The sequence below is a fragment of the Lingula anatina genome, chromosome 4, assembly GCF_051362555.1.
Source record: "Lingula anatina isolate TDL-2025a chromosome 4, LinAna3.0, whole genome shotgun sequence".
NCBI lineage: Eukaryota > Metazoa > Brachiopoda > Lingulata > Lingulida > Lingulidae > Lingula > Lingula anatina.
Genome location: NC_141770.1, coordinates 13758087 through 13773918, shown reverse-complemented (window position 1 = coordinate 13773918; position 15832 = coordinate 13758087). Strand labels below are relative to the sequence as shown.

The following is a 15832-nucleotide window of genomic DNA, read 5'->3' as shown; positions in this document are numbered from 1 at the left end:
TGTTCTCTGTATTTCTTTGAAACCTATGCTTAAAGCGAATTTTTGGTTAACATAATCTTTTCATTGATTATGTTTGAGTTTATCATTCAACGCTCTTTTTAATTTAAAGGTAGGGAAAGCATTTAGCGGGACAAGAGGCAAAACAAAAGCTTGGCCTCAGAAAGCGTAACACATACGCTGAACAAATCAAGACATCTGTTAAGTAATTGTTCAACTCATTTTCCGTTGGAATTGTTCATAGTGCTCCTTCTGTAAATTCTAAATCTCAAACTGATTTTATTGTATTGAAATACAATCGAGGGCGAAAATCACAGCGCTTTACAAACTGGTCAAAACTTACATGTAGACGTAGACTAATGTACCTGTCTGTAGATTTAACTCTATTTGTTGTGAAGCAAAACACAGGTACATTCAAAAAGGCAAATTATTTACTGTTGCAACCAAAACATTTTGGATGTAGTTTAGATTGATTTGTTTATTGTTATTATTATTATTATTATTATTAATTTTTGATGAGTGAAAGTTGGAATTAAAATGTGTTTAAAGTAAAAGCGGTATTAAAAATTCCCTTTTCATGGAAAATTTTCACCAATAGCTTCCCTATTAACCGATTACAGTGACGTCATATTTGCTCCGTAACACTAGTCCCGCGGCCATGCTGGAGGGAATGAACGACGGGGAATAGTAGCGTAAATATAGGTAAACCAAATAAAATAAAGTAAACTTCATATCACGATCAAGGACACCAAAGGGAAAAGGATATATACAAGCTGAGGCTTCAGCTGATCAGCGGGATCGACCGATATGAACTCAAGACAGTCTAAAAACGTGAAATCCTACTAAATGCTACTTACCCAACATCGTGTTGTCAGAAGATAGTTCAGTTATCTTGTACTTCATTTTTCTTGTTCATTGGGTAATAACAGTTATAGTTTGAGAGAGTTTAATGTGTAATCATAAGTTTAACCATAAATAGAAGCAACTGTTTTCATAAAGGATAGATATAAAAAAATTGAGCTGATCATTAGGATAAACCCTTGTGGATTCAAGGAAGAATGTATGATTGTCTTATGACATGAAATATTGCTGTTAGTTATGACTTATCTTTACATCGTGAAGCTGTCAGAAATTATTTCAGCATTCTTGTACTTCATATTGGTTCATTAGAAAGTACATGTAACAAGACTGTTGTTCATTCATATAAGCAGCATTGTTAGCATTTTATTATTAGTTCAGTCATTCACAGAAGCATTTGTTAGGCACTACAAATATCCTCAAACCTCAGTTTAAGTGGGACTTAGAGAATGGGAATTTGCCATGGGACTATACACTTGATATCAATGGAGCAATAGAAATTATGTCAATGATGAAAAAGACGTGTCCTTTGTATCAAAATAAAGCTGGTGAGTTGTGTTGTAAATAAGTTTTCAAAATACATCTACTGTCATAAAAAGTATTGTATCAAACTGATTTTATAAAATTTTATATACCATTTGCATTGAGAATATTTTGCTAGGTATTCAGTGAACAAAATTCATGTATTTTAAATTTACTTTAAAACTGCAATATCAGGTATTTGTTGTTCTCTTTTTTTAATGTAAAGCCTAACTATATTGGGGATTTTCAGATGCTATTGTTTATACAGTACAGAAGTAAAGTATGCAGAACATTTGCTCTATACCATCATCAACTTTTTTAATTATTTCAGCATTCTTGTACTTCATTTTGGTTCATTAGAAAGTACATGTAACGAGACTGTTGTTTGAGAGAGTTTAATATTCACCATGAATGCAACCATTCATATAAGCAACATTGTTAGGATTTTATTATTATTCAGTCATTCACAGAAGCAAGGCATTTTTCACAATCATGTATTTATGATGTCCAATGTAAAATAATAATTCAGTTCATGAATTGATTTCTGCAACCATTTGCTTAAACATATGTGAAAAGTGCACATTTTGTATGAATAAAAGTGAACATGATATGCTGAGTTCTGAGTGTTGCTTCAATTAAATAACTCCTGTCATGCACTGGATTTCACTCTCCTGATGTTCAGATCCTGTCTCCTCAGCTGGTCACAGAGATCTAGGAATATTTTTTGCTGCTTCTACCTTGTGTGTCATCTAGCTGCCTTTTGTACCTGTCATCAAAAGCTTCCGTTTTTTTTTTTTTTTTTTTAAATAATTTACTTGCACCCAATCAGTGTGGCTTGGTGGGAAATGCCTGATCAATTTCCTACATGTAAATCTAAATTAATAGAAAGATAACAATAGTGATTTTTATTCATATTATAACTTACAACATTACAGTTGAAAGGAGCAGAATTTAACATTTTTACAGAGGAAAGTGCAAAATTATTTCATGAGATTATTAAAGTTATATGTCAATTACACCTGAGGTAGAATTTACTTGCAAAATAAAATTACTCTTATCACTACACCAAATCGAAAATTAAGCCACCAACTTCCAAATACACTTCATACAGGTAATTGATTTAATTGGCCCAGCTCAGCTGTGTACAGTACAAATATAGCCTTGACACTAATTGAGAATAATGCTAACCAGGTATAAAAGAGGTAGGTGACAGCCGATAAAATCTAGAGAGCACCGTAACTGATAACAAATTACACCCAAGGCAATAGGTGATTCTTCATTATAAAAGTCGAAACCCTGCCTGGGTATTTCCACACGTTTTAACAAATTAACACACTCTCCATCCACACTTTTTGGGCACTACTTTAAATATATACGTGCGCCCCAAACGCACACACCTAGGTCTTTGGTGTTCTACTGTTTTTTCTTTTATGGTAAATCTGCACAGTTGGCTCTTCATTCTTTGCTATTAAATAAATTAGTTTTATCCTTTACTTTTCCGAAGAGTCTTGATTCAAAGCCACCTCGCCGTCTCTCCTCCGTTTATGGTTTTAGTTCCTTCACCATGGATTTTTACCACTGCAGGCAGTCTGTGAACGCTTGTAAAGTAAGTTACCTTCTCTCGATCAAATACCCTGCAGTAATTCATCATTTTGCTCGGTTAAATATGAAAAAAAAATACAGAAAACGAAAACTGAACTACAGACATGGCTTGTTCATGCGCAGCAGACGATTCCGGTCTCCCTCCAGTATGGCTGCCGTTTGTTTTGATGACGCAGGCTCTAATGGGTCAATATACAACTTGTTTCATAAGAGGTTTTTTAAAATCCTTATATATTAGTTAAGTACCAGTATATTCTTATGTAAAAAAAAAAAAAAAAGATCATTGTTTACCCCTTTTCAGATACTCCATGGATGATAACAGTAACTTAGTAATAGAATATGAATCTCCAGTAAAGCTTTCCAGTAAGAAATGCACATTTGCCAAGAAGAGAAAATGGCATCAAGAACAGGAAGAAACAAGTGACTGGCAACGACGAATGGATGGATTTGATGGATTTGTTCAAGACATAACAGACAAGAGAAGGTACTTATTTGATAGGGCTTTTTTCTGTACATCTATTTTTGTTATAAATCTAAAAAAAAAAATTGTTTTACACAGAAATCCACCAGAATACCTGACTTTCTTTTTGTGATGTTCAATTTCACACATTTATTTTTTGTTCAAAATTTGGTTTTAGGCGAAAGTCTTTTCAGACACTCAGTATATCTTCACATGGGAATCTGGCAAAAGAAAAGGACATCGAAGCATTGAGTGATTTGGAAGGTAAGTTGGTATGTACTGAGTATCATTAAAATTGACAGAAAGATTTATTTTCATGACAATGTTATGGAAACTCTCTCTCTCTCTCTCTCTCTCTGTGTTAATTGAGGCAGATGAGGGGATTAAAAGAAATCTTGTGCTTCAGATCTAGAAGTGATGGAAGGGAAAATAGATTGGGCATCAAGTGATGACAGCCGTGATTGTTCACCAACTTTCTCAATTCAAACTCCAAACATGCTTAAGCAACCAAAGGAATTTGTCAAAATGGACTTCCAGCTTACAGTAAGATATAACTGTTTACTGTACAAGATTAGCAGATGCTTGGTAAAGGAAACAATAATTGTAAAAATACATAATGTATAAAATCATCAAATATTGTTTTGGTATTCATCATTGTTTATGGCTAAAATTTTTAAATCAACTGGAATACTTTCCCAAATTTGGCAGCCTTTTGTACCTTCCAGTAAATATATTTGAGACAAAATTAGAGCAAGCAAATATTAAGATAATAAAACTAATTAAAAAAAAAAGGAATAGGAAACTCCACACTGCTACTTTGATAAGTTGAAAACAGAGAATCTGTATCTTTTATATCACTGTTACTTTTATTTTATGTTTTATCACTACTAACAATTATTTTTAATGCCTCCTACAATGTATCAGTGGTATTGATTTTTCTGCTCTTTAGTCTACTCTGTACATATGACAGCTTTGCTGCCTTGTTCTGCTCTTCAGTCTACTCAGGGGAGCATATCCAGCTGGAGCTCTTTGTCAGGAGCACAGTCTTTAAACCAGAATGAGAATGAGATTCAGGAGCCACTTGTAATGGATGAAGACCCTGATATATCCGATATAGAAGAAAATCACACCAGCCTATCACAGCAGCAGGTTTGAATACAGTTTGATAAAACTAAGTATTAAACATAGAGCCCATTCAGAATTGAAGATCCGAGGACCTTCTGATCCACTGACTAATACGCTGATGGTCTCCCCTCCTCCACACTCACCGTTCTTGCGGGGGTCTAGAAATTAGACCTCGGAGCCATGATTTTATCCATTTAATGGCATGTGTGGAGGCAGGGAGGGCATCAGCAGATTAGTCCCCCATATTTGATCTGGATCTCCTATTCTTAATGGGCTCACACTCTAAACTACACTTGTTTAAGCTACGAGTTAGGTAGTATATATATATATATATATATATATATATATATATATATATATATTTTTTTTTTTTTTTTTTTTTTTTTTCCAGCCAATATAAAAAATCTGTTTAACACAATAACTACTGCACCACATTAACAAGGAAAAATTTAATTGTATTTTCTGCAAAAAATTACATTTTCTTAAATAAATAGGTGGATGTGCCACAATATTTGAAAAGAAGTCATTAGTCAACAATTATTTTATGAACAAAAAACAAATGTATAAAGATGATTTTTGTTTATATTTCAGGAAAGTGAATCTGTTGACATCAGCAGTGGTACCTCAATTCTCTCCACACAGACGTCTGATCGTGGTCCAGAGGGAGCAGGGATGAGGGGCAGTGAGTGGGCCAAGACCCTCAAAACACCCCAGAAGTCCAGTCAAGGGTCACCTGCCCAAGAGGTCATTCCTGAGGACTCGGCGAAAAAGAAACAGAAATTTACCAAGTAAAATGATCAATTAATTTGAATTCACTTCTGCGCTTTTTAAAAGTTCATGTTCACATTTTAAGAAATATAATTGTACATTTGTCATATTGATAATTACTCAAATCTTGTGCAAATTATAAAGAGTTTGATGGACTTGAATTTATTTGACCAGGTCATTTGACAACAGCCTCAGTTACCTTGTAGTCGTGAAAAACTGTTTTCATCATAATAACTTACATTAGTTAATAACTGCCAGCAATTAACATTTTAATTGCTATCTGCTATTAACATGAGAAACATGAGAGCATATAATGCTCCCAGCGCCTTGCCTCCACTTCATTCTTTTGAATAAACGTTGTTTAAAAAAAAAATGTTTTTCTAAAATAACTTCACTCAGCATGTGTTTCTGGTTCCAGAGGTGGCCTTGCACAGCAGTTATGTACTCTACAGTCCAGAGAGAAAACAGCACTAAGATTCTGGCAGCACCAGCTAGCAGCTGGGCAAATACAAGGTAGTATGAGGAATAGGATAGAGGGAAATGTTTTAGAGAGCATTCACAACCGATTGATCCGTGGACTAGACTAAAGATCCAGACTAATAGTCTTCCAAAATGAATTTTGAGTACTGAATTTATACCTGCTTTTTATTTAATAGAATATTTTTTAAATTCTAACATCATCTGAAAGACAAACATGGCCATCCTAATCTGTCCTTGCATACTGGGAGATGTAAATGTAATGGGAGAGGGAGGGCTGTCTCATGACTAAAGTTTTAAAAGATTCCTTCATTAAGAATTGGGAGTTGTATTTTGTTTTGTTTTTGTTTCATATGTTTAAAAAAAACAACACATATCCTGTGGAAGTGAATAGTTCTCTTTTCCTAGTGTTCTTTGTTTTCATCCCTTCACCAAGCTGCTGCATGCACCCAGTATATATTTATCTTTTTACTCCTGTACAACTAGATCAGAGCTTAAAAGCTGGCTCCAAATTGACTGGTCTTCATGGCACATATATGTGTTTCATAAATGAATTTTAATGTGATGCCAATTTAATTTCAGATATTTTAAACCAGTATGCTGTTTAAATTTGGATTCATATTTGCAATTCCAGATATTTCCAAATGTGCCAATTTCTTTGTGAAAAGCATGTCCAAGGAGTGCTCTTTGTATCTGGCTGAGTGCCAAACCTGTAAGGAGGAAGAGGAAGAGGAGGAGGAGGTTCTTGTCCTCCTGTCTATTCCAATTGTTCAGAGACTGAGCATTCAACCGAAGACCTTCATCAGGCTCCATCCTCCATGGCAAAAAATGCAGATACTGCATAACGGGACTCGAAAGGATGCCTTGCTCTGTACTAATCGTTGTCAAAGATTAAATTATGATGAGGTCAAAGGTCAGGTGTCAAACATTGGTGAAGTCAAAAGAGGTCAGAGGTCAAACATTGGCCTTGATGTTCAAGGTGGAAAGAGCTGTTCATCTGTGGAGTCTAGTATTGTGACCAGAGACAGATTGAAAGACGAGAAATGTGTGACATTTGGTGATATTAATCAACTTACTAATTGCACAAGTGACAGTTTGTCAGCCCACCATGTGACACTTAAATATTTCGACAGGACTGAAAAAGAAAAGAATGTACCAGTTGCAGATTGGGTGTGTCCTTGTATTTCAGAACTAAAGAATGCATGCCACAACAATTGTCATGTATGACCAAAAATATGACTTTCACATTGTTATCCTGATGTTGATAAACATTTTAAAATTTCTATTGTATTTGTTAAAAGTTTGTATTGAAAATTTGTTTTAATGAAAATAAGATTCATTATCAAACCTTTACAATAAAATTTTTCTTTCACAAATATAAGTTTAATTGTTGAAAGCTGTTTTAGTTGAGCTTTTTTTTTTTACAAAATATGATATAATTTTCAAGTTTTTCTGCAATAAATAAGTCGAACAAATATAAACAAGTCAGTTTGACAGAATGTTTCTACTATAACAGGAAGCAGTTTATCTCATCCAACACTCAAAACTTGTTGGCTCAAAGCAAAAGAGCTACTATATTTGTTAATTTTTCAAAAATATAAACTTACTTCATTCAATTCTAAAAAGAGTAATGAAAAATTCCAACAAAAATTAAATTTTGCAAGGAATTCAATACAAAGCAATATCCACATACAAATTGAATAACATTATGTCAGAGTAACACACTGTTAAAACAGGTATTCAAAATTAAAAGACATTCTTTTTTTTTTTTTTGTATCATTATAAATGATCATATCAGCAGGAGCAGTTGTTGCCCCTTGGCTGCCCACTTGTACGTACATTATAATAATTGGTATAATTTGTATCAGTAAATGGCTGGTAACCTCCAAGTATATCATGACAAAAAAGGGATCATTACTATATGCGTCTGTGTGTTGTCATATTATATTGTAATCATTGGTTTTCTTATTGTAGATTCTGGAATGTCTTAACTTGACCCCTGCCCTCTGCAACCACCAGCTGACCAGCAGGGTTGATGGCTAATGCTCTGGGATACTTCAGCCCATCCTCCTCAGTGGCAATGTATCTGGTAAACTGTCCTTGTGGACTCAGTGCCACTATCTTGTGGTTACCATTGTCAGCAATGAAGATGTGACCATAGCTGTCTGTGCACACTCCCCATGGTAACCTCAGCTGACCAACACCACTGCCTTCTGTGTTGCCATACTGGTACAGCTGATCACCAGTAGGTGACAGCACATGTACACAGTCATTGCCCCAGTCTGATATCACAATGTTTTCATTCACACTGTTCACTGTGATGTACATTGGGAGTTTACACATACTGAGTGGAAAAGTGTTCAGGAGCTGTCCACTGTCTGCATGGAATGTGAAGATGGATTTTTTTCCCTTGTCACAGACCATCACATGACCTTGTCTGTTCAGTGTTACACCATATGGACGTCCCAGTAAACCCTGACCCATGGTTGTCACTTGCTGACCTCTGATTGAGTACACTTGGACACACTGGTCACCCAGTGATGTTATATACAGTTGACCATTCTGTGACACAGCCACATCAAATGGACCATTTAGCTTTATTTGTAACTTGAATTGCCCTTCATGTGTGAATACCTTTGTTCTGTTATTACTGTTATCTACAAGATACATATGTTGTTCATCTATGGCCAGCCCACTTACGGACATACTTTTATCATATTTGAGTTTAGGATTGAAGGAATGCATACATCCTGCCTTCTCCAAGAAAAAGGGTAGATGTGGTGCTGATCTTGGATTTGGTAGATTTTCTTCCAGGCTAGAAAGTCTAGGAGGCTTTGACTTTATTTTCACCTGTCCTAACATGGCGTCCAGTCTGGCACGAGATATCTTACCAGGGCTGTAAGAAATCTGTGTTGGTGTGTCTGGAGTTGGCACTGGCATTTTTTCCATGGCTGTTAATCTCTCTGTCAGAGCTTTAGTGTGAATCATGATGTCAGAGGCAGAACCATTTGTGAGAAGTTCCTGAGCAAAATTGCACGCACTGTGCAAGGATGCATGGTGAAGTTCAAGGGTTTCCTTGTTAGCCCCCACCTGCTTTTTTCTGATATCACATGCAGAAAATACTTCTGATATCATTATCTGCTCCCTCTGATCAACTAATCTTCGAATACGTTGAGCCTGTTCTTTGATTTTGTTGATGGAGGCTGCCATGATTTGCGATTCTTTTATTTCAGTGGCTGTTTCCTTTGCAACTGCTTCTTTGAACATGTTCAGTTTTGGCAAAGTTTGCACAAGGACAGTTTTTATCCTTTTTCTGTTGGTATTTGCAGCTTTTTCAACTGGCACAATATACCATGTCTGTAGTGTTCTGGTGATACACAGTCACCACATACAACAGTATCATCATCTTCACAATAGTATTTCAGTTCATTTGAAGGATGCTTCTCACATTTGATCATCACTTGTGAGACACCATGTGTCACTCCTTGCACATCAGTTTCTTTAATTGTTAATGGTACTTCATGCTGCTGTTGCTGGCTGAGAAGTTCTTTTGTTGTGTGAATACGGAAATCTTTTTTCAATTTCACAAGTCCTTCCCTTGGAAATTGTATCTCCTCTCTACAAAGGGGACACAAAAATGTCCTTTTTGGAGTAATAGTCTGTGTAGCATGGTCACATATACAGCCATAGCAAAATGTATGGTAGCAAGGCAGCACACGGGGGTCCTCGTACTCTCCTAAACAAATGCTACATGTCAATAGTTTGTCTGCGAAAGCTGCTGCCAGTGCCTCGGCCATATTGTCACCTCAGAACACAAGGTAAGCACTCGGTGAATAGTTCAACAGTAAAATGTAAGCTATCTAACTCAAGTACTCTTTGTAGTGTGGCAGCAGATGATCAGGTGATGGTGATGTCAAAAATATTTATGGAAATGTACAATGCACATATTGATTACATGCACTATATTTGATATGGTTATTTGTACAAGTGGCCAAGTAGCCCACTAAGGCAACTATGGTACTGCTCCTGCTTACATGATCATTTACTGATACAAAAAACATCAGTGTCTCTTAATTTTGATAATGTGCCTTAACACTGTTACCCTGTCATTGCTTGTACATGGACATTTAACTCCTCGTAAAATTAGTTATTTTTCTGTCGAATTCTAAAGTAAGTTTAGATATTTGGAACATTAGCAGAAAGCTCAGACTTTTACTTTGAGTTACTAGTATATGCCCCGCCCCCTCTCCTTGCACTTATCAGGGGCATTTTAATTAGAGTTTTTAGAGAAATAATTTAAGTACAATATATAGTTTTACAACCCATATTTAGGTCAAAATTAGAATCAGTCGAGACCCAGTTACTAGTAGTCTCAGTCTCTCCTCAGACTGCATTATGATATTTAATTTGCCTGCAAGGTTTCTGCTCCTCCTTGACACTGATCTGATAAAACTTGTCCATTGTTTATAATTCCATCATGTGTTTATCAGGTGATGAGTCCAGAGAATAAACCTTAATGGACTATTACAGTTATTAACTTTTAATGTATTTATATCTGTTGCTTATGATGATATTAAAAAGTGCACTTTACTTGGGTTGTTCAGAGTAGTGGAAATGCAGGTTAATATTGAAAGGAAGTGTAACCAAGGAATTATAACTCCTTGGGGTAACTAAGATGCAGATAGTAGAGAGAGTGAGTGCGCAGTGTGCATTTACCATACTTGGGTATATGTACTTTCTTATACTGAAATTTTTCAATAAAAAAAAAAAAAAAAAAAAAAAGATGCAGATAGTAACATTTATTGATTGGGCAATAAATTCTTACAAACTTAAAATATTTTGTTACCAGTAATTATTCCTGCATGAGTATTCACTCATTCTCAAAATATGTAGGTCCATTTGAAGAAAAGTTAAAGATACATGTGCAAATTCCACATTTCTTTTTTCTCTGCATGGTGACAGAAAGTGATAAATCTGACTTTTTGTGTAAATAATTTTAAAATTTGAATTCATGCCTTACTAGAATGGGAAATTTTTTATATTCAGTAGCAAAGGTTTTAGCCTATTTTAGGAGAAAGTTTTAAAAATTATTAACAACTCTTTTGGATAATATTAGCACATTAATACTAACAGAAATAAGATGGAGTGAATTAAAGGAGTATTACATTATGCACGTTTATTTTACGAATTGATTTTGTCCTCAGCCTTGAGTGCATTTTTTCACAATGCCTTAATTGTTACTAAGGTTTTGCAATTTAATTTCTGAGAATGCAGTTGCCCTAACATAACGTCATGTTTTGCTTTCTATAGATCGGCATATGGTCTAACTACTGACCGATACATTTATGTCTATCGTTACATACATTCATATATATATATATACAATAATTTATTGCATTATATTGGCTTTCCAGCCAGGTGGGTTGCGACAGCAGTCACTTCAATTAAATTACACTTATGATAAAGAAGACTTAGAGCCTTAATATAAAATAACTTCTGCTGGTGCCAGTAGACAATTGCAATAGGTTGATAATTTAAACTGATTGAACAAGGTAAATTATTATATTATAAACTATTAATAGTTTCAAAGCAGAGGGCCAATCCTAAATACATTTGAGGTGGATGTACTTATGGGCGACTTATTTATCAAAGATCTGGCTTCTCATTTAATTGAGATACCTTGACACTACACAAACTGACTTCCTTGACTTGACTTATAAACTGATTATATGAGTATACATCCAAAAGACATTAGCCCTAAACCCAGATTATATAACATCCTTACAAACTTCTGGAAATTAAATTTAATAAAATGTAATAATTTGTTTTTATAGCTGCTATTTCAATGAAAAGTCGAGAAAACTGAAAATTAATTTAAGGCATTAAATTATAAGTATGATGTACAGTCCCATAACTCTCATATCTGAATTTTACCTATATTTCATTGTTATGAATCACTCACGCAAATTTGAAGATGGTCTGTGTTTAAGGCATTAAATTATAAGTATGATGTACAGTCCCATAACTCTCATATCTGAATTTTACCTGTATTTCATTGTTATGAATCACTCACGCAAATTTGAAGATGGTCTGTGTTTAAAAACAGAGGAAATGCAATAAGCACTCAATACATAAATGCACTCGATGGAATTCCATTTCTTTAATAATGATCCTCTTTCAAAGAGCTCATTTCTAATGTCATTACAGATCAGGTACAGGTACTCACACAGGTGGTAGTTCCTCTGTGGCACAGAGAAACTTGATCACTGGTTTAGAAAATATTCTAAAAATTAGAGGGGGGATGAGTATTAGATACAATGTATGTGGATGATTCAGAAATTGAAATTATAGTTCATAAACAATGCTTCTACAGAATGTGGATAACCATCTATGATAATATATATAATCCATTAAATAGCTTTTAAAATCAATCCCTTAATTCCCTCTCAAACATTTCAATTTTGTTACGGAATATCCATGCATGTAGCCATCAAAAATTTGAGACAGTCTGATTTTCCATCAAATTTTCCTAGAAAAACCAGTAGTAGATTAAAAATTGCGGTAATTAAGTTCATACCTTACTGATCAATTAGTTATGGAAAATAGCATCAATTTATATTCAATTATTGATAAATAATGCACTCAATTTTCACAGAAATTATGTGTTGGTTTACCTGCACACCAAGGGTAAGGGTACAGGAAAGTGTTTCCTCCTCAATACAAAAATAGCTTAATCAAATGGTACACCTTCTTCTTGAACTGAAGCTTAAGTTTGCAGGTGTGAAAATGGAATGGCCTCATGCCTTCAGTCTATCTGCAGGTTTCAACCCAAAGTATTAGAAAAATGAAGGACATTAGAGTATTTCATGAGGTTTGCATAATGATTGGGTCGACTGTTAAATACAACAACTCATGTTTTTGTCTTTTAGGCCTCATTCTGAAAATATGACTGACCCATTCGAATACTTCCCCGCACGATATCTAGTCTAGCTGTGTCTCTTAGCGGATTAGACAGCAAGCTTTGTAGTGGGTCCCCATATTTGATCCTCAGACTAGTCAGTACCCTATTCTGAATGGGGCCTAAGATACCATTCCCATACCAAGATCAATCTATATAACTGGATCAACCCATCTTTTTGAGTTTTTTTTTTTTTTTTTTTTTTTTTTTTTTTTTTTTGCTAAATTGCACTCAGATTGAGCCGCTTAGAATTAAGTCTGGCATGCTTACAGAAACTGCTAAACAATAGTTATACTCCCTAACAGCTTCAGTAGGTGTACCAGACATCAGAGCCACTTACTTAAGCCAAAAGCAATTCAGTGAGAAATCCCTCTGAGATGGGTTGATCCTGCTAGATCAATCTATAGGTATAAGAGCTGGGTCTTACTTTAAATTTATAAAAACAAACATTGTGGTCTATTTTACAGCAAGTTAGAAATGAGCTCATCCTTACTATGTCCTTGGTGTACTTGGTGTATGAATGCCTCAATTTGATTGGCATTAATCCTCCTTGCCTCCTCCCTTAAATTAATTCATAATGAGTTGTATAAAGGAGATCAGCCTTGCTCGCACTGTTTGGAAAGAATTAAATTCACCAGACCCACATATATATGATCTTAGCAGTAACTAATATAAATGAAATAAAATTTGGAATAATAATTGGTCCTACTTCTTTGATCTTCATCTGCATACTAGTAGGTTTCTGCTTGTTTGTACATTTGATTTTCCCAGAAACTTTTCCCAAGCATATCGGTCTGTGAGATATTTAGCATTTCACTCCTGTAACATGCTGGGGGAAAATGGCAGGAATTTTGGAAAATTGGTCTGATCAAGCCCATTTTGAACTTTTTAAATGAACATTCCATAGTTCTGTACCCAGTATGAACTCAACTAGTCCCAGAATGAATTGGTCTGATTTTCATAAGGCTGTGCTTACAGTATGTTTGTAAACAATTTTGAAGTTAAGATATATTTATCTCTGTATAAAAGCCATAGGAGTGCATCAGAGACAGGTAAAGCAGATCAACAAATGAACAAGCTGCCACCCTTGTCTTTATATCAAGACCACCTTTGACCTGCTCAAATTTTCTGTGAATTGTCAGTGTGATACAATTTTGTTAAATAACCCGTCCTGTTTGACCCAGATGGGTAATGTAATGCGCAGTGCAATGTAATAAATTAAATCTATTCAGTGAAGAACACTCACAATTATACTTCCTGGCCAGCTAGTGTATCTATTTTACCTAGCTGGTAAAAACACACTTTGCCACTTAAGAAAATTGGTACTTAGAACTGTGGAATTCCTTCTTTCAGAACATAAAGGATGACAAGGATAAGCTGAATTATCTTTTAACCACCAGTTTAGTGTGTGCTTTAAAAAGCAATTTTATTATTTATCAACTCTACTTATTATCAATTTCTTGGGTATTATATGCCAAAATGCAACTTGCAATCATTTTACCTTCTAACTGCTGCATCATGATACAAGTTTACAGAGTTTCATACAAAGACTAAGAGCTAAGCAAATGCATTTTTAAACAGGGCCACAGGGTATGGTTGCTCTCTAATTGCAGGATCGTATTCCTGGATTTCAATTTTGACTAATTCCTGTGATGCCCCATTATTATTCTGAGAGACTGGATTTTTACCATTATTAACTTCTGTATCATATGGTCTATGTGCTGTCAGGACAGGTGACACATTAGTATGATCTTTTTCATGTATATCACATTCATTTCTGCTGACAAATGTCTTACAACAAAACACACACCTGTACGGTTTCTCTCCAGTGTGAATTCCTTCATGACGACTACAATGCCATTGTAGTGTAAATGTCTTATCACAGTACTGGCATTTGTATGGTTTCTTTACAGTGTGATTTCTTTCATGAATAAGGCAATAATATTTTGAAGCAAATGCCTTATCACACAACAGGCATTTGTATGGTTTCTCACCAGTGTGAATTTTTTCATGTTCAATGCAATGACGTTCTTTACTAAATGCCTTATCACAGTACTGGCATTTGTATGTTTCTTCTCTGGTCACAGTGGTGTGAAATCTTTCATGAACAATGCATTTCTGTTTTTCAATAAATGCCATATCACAGTACTGGCATTTGTATGGTTTCTCTCTAGTGTGATTTATTTCATGAACCATGCAATTCCATTTTTTATTAAATGCCTTATCACAGTACTGGCATTTGTAAGGTTTCTCTCCGGTGTGAATTCTTTCGTGAACAACGCATTTGTGTTTTGTAATAAATGTCTTATCACAGTACTGGCATTTGTATGGTTTCTCTCCTGTGTGAATTTTTTCATGATCAACACAGTTCTGTTTATGCATAAATATCTTATCACAGTACTGGCATTTGTTTGGTTTCTCTCTAGTGTGATTTCTTTCATGAACAACACATTTCTGTTTTTCAACAAAAATTTTATCACAGTACTGGCATTTGTGTAGTTTCTTTCCAGTGTGAGTTTTTTCATGGTCTTTGCAATTTTGTTTATAAGTAAATGTCATATCACAGTACTGGCATTTGTACCGTTTCTCTCCGGTGTGAATTCTTTCATGAACAATGCAACTCCTTTTTTGAATAAATGTCTTATCACAATACTGGCACAGGTATGGCTTCTCTCCAGTATGAATTCTTTCGTGAACAATGAGACCAAATTTTGTACTTAATGTCTTATCACAGTACTGGCATTTGTGTGTTTTCTGTCCAGTGTGACTTTTTTCATGAACAATTCTCAACTGCTTATTAGCAAATGTCTTGTTACAGTTCTGGCATTTGTATTCTTCCAATTCCATGTTTACAATTCTGTCCCTTAAAGGTTTTGATGGAACTTGAGCTGGTCACAATACAAGTTTACCTTTTCATTCAAAATCCTCTTGAAATACTTGTCATCTGTGTGAATTTCTGCATGATGTGTAAAAACATTTTCATAAGAATCTTGTCACATAGCTTTATCTTTTACAGTTACTCTCCGGTGTAAACTAATTCATTCATGTTTATTCTCTGACTCCGG

The 15832-nt window shown here is 34.9% G+C and overlaps 3 protein-coding genes across 5 annotated transcripts; 1 reads left to right on the top strand and 2 right to left on the bottom strand.

Moving 5' to 3' along the window:
• Positions 1–36: 36 nt before the first annotated feature.
• On the top strand, positions 37–7190 carry LOC106150880 (uncharacterized). 3 transcript variants are annotated; one of them, XM_087010223.1, is made up of 8 exons: positions 37–197; positions 3281–3463; positions 3618–3703; positions 3846–3982; positions 4436–4588; positions 5156–5352; positions 5751–5845; positions 6444–7190. In XM_087010223.1, exons 2-8 carry the CDS (start codon positions 3288–3290, stop codon positions 7034–7036), a joined length of 1437 nt encoding a protein of 478 aa, XP_086866349.1. In that variant the 5' UTR covers positions 37–197; positions 3281–3287; the 3' UTR covers positions 7037–7190. The 3 variants fall into 3 exon arrangements, with proteins under 3 accessions (XP_086866349.1, XP_086866350.1, XP_086866351.1); XM_087010224.1 differs by having other exon boundaries at positions 96–202; XM_087010225.1 differs by lacking the exon at positions 37–197 and adding an exon at positions 235–405.
• A 375-nt stretch (positions 7191–7565) lies between these two features.
• LOC106181399 (E3 ubiquitin-protein ligase TRIM32-like) lies at positions 7566–9076 on the bottom strand. The gene has a single exon (XM_087010234.1). It carries the CDS (start codon positions 9074–9076, stop codon positions 7775–7777), a length of 1302 nt encoding a protein of 433 aa, XP_086866360.1. The 3' UTR covers positions 7566–7774.
• A 1892-nt stretch (positions 9077–10968) lies between these two features.
• On the bottom strand, positions 10969–15831 carry LOC106150888 (uncharacterized). Its single transcript, XM_087010235.1, has 2 exons — positions 11855–15831; positions 10969–11743 (listed from the first exon to the last, which is right to left on the bottom strand). Exon 1 carries the CDS (start codon positions 15612–15614, stop codon positions 14325–14327), a length of 1290 nt encoding a protein of 429 aa, XP_086866361.1. The 5' UTR covers positions 15615–15831; the 3' UTR covers positions 10969–11743; positions 11855–14324.
• Between the last annotated feature and the right edge of the window lies 1 nt (position 15832).

Excerpts from the sequence above, each read along its gene's own strand:
- LOC106150880 (XM_087010223.1), top strand. The coding sequence starts at position 3,288 with ATGGATGATAACAGTAACTTAGTAATAGAATATGAATCTCCAGTAAAG. Across the intron at positions 3,983-4,435 it reads AAATGGACTTCCAGCTTACA|TCTACTCAGGGGAGCATATC; the intron begins GTAAGATATAAC and ends TCTGCTCTTCAG. Across the intron at positions 4,589-5,155 it reads CCAGCCTATCACAGCAGCAG|GAAAGTGAATCTGTTGACAT; the intron begins GTTTGAATACAG and ends TTTATATTTCAG.
- LOC106181399 (XM_087010234.1), bottom strand. The coding sequence starts at position 9,076 with ATGTTCAAAGAAGCAGTTGCAAAGGAAACAGCCACTGAAATAAAAGAA.
- LOC106150888 (XM_087010235.1), bottom strand. The coding sequence starts at position 15,614 with ATGGAATTGGAAGAATACAAATGCCAGAACTGTAACAAGACATTTGCT.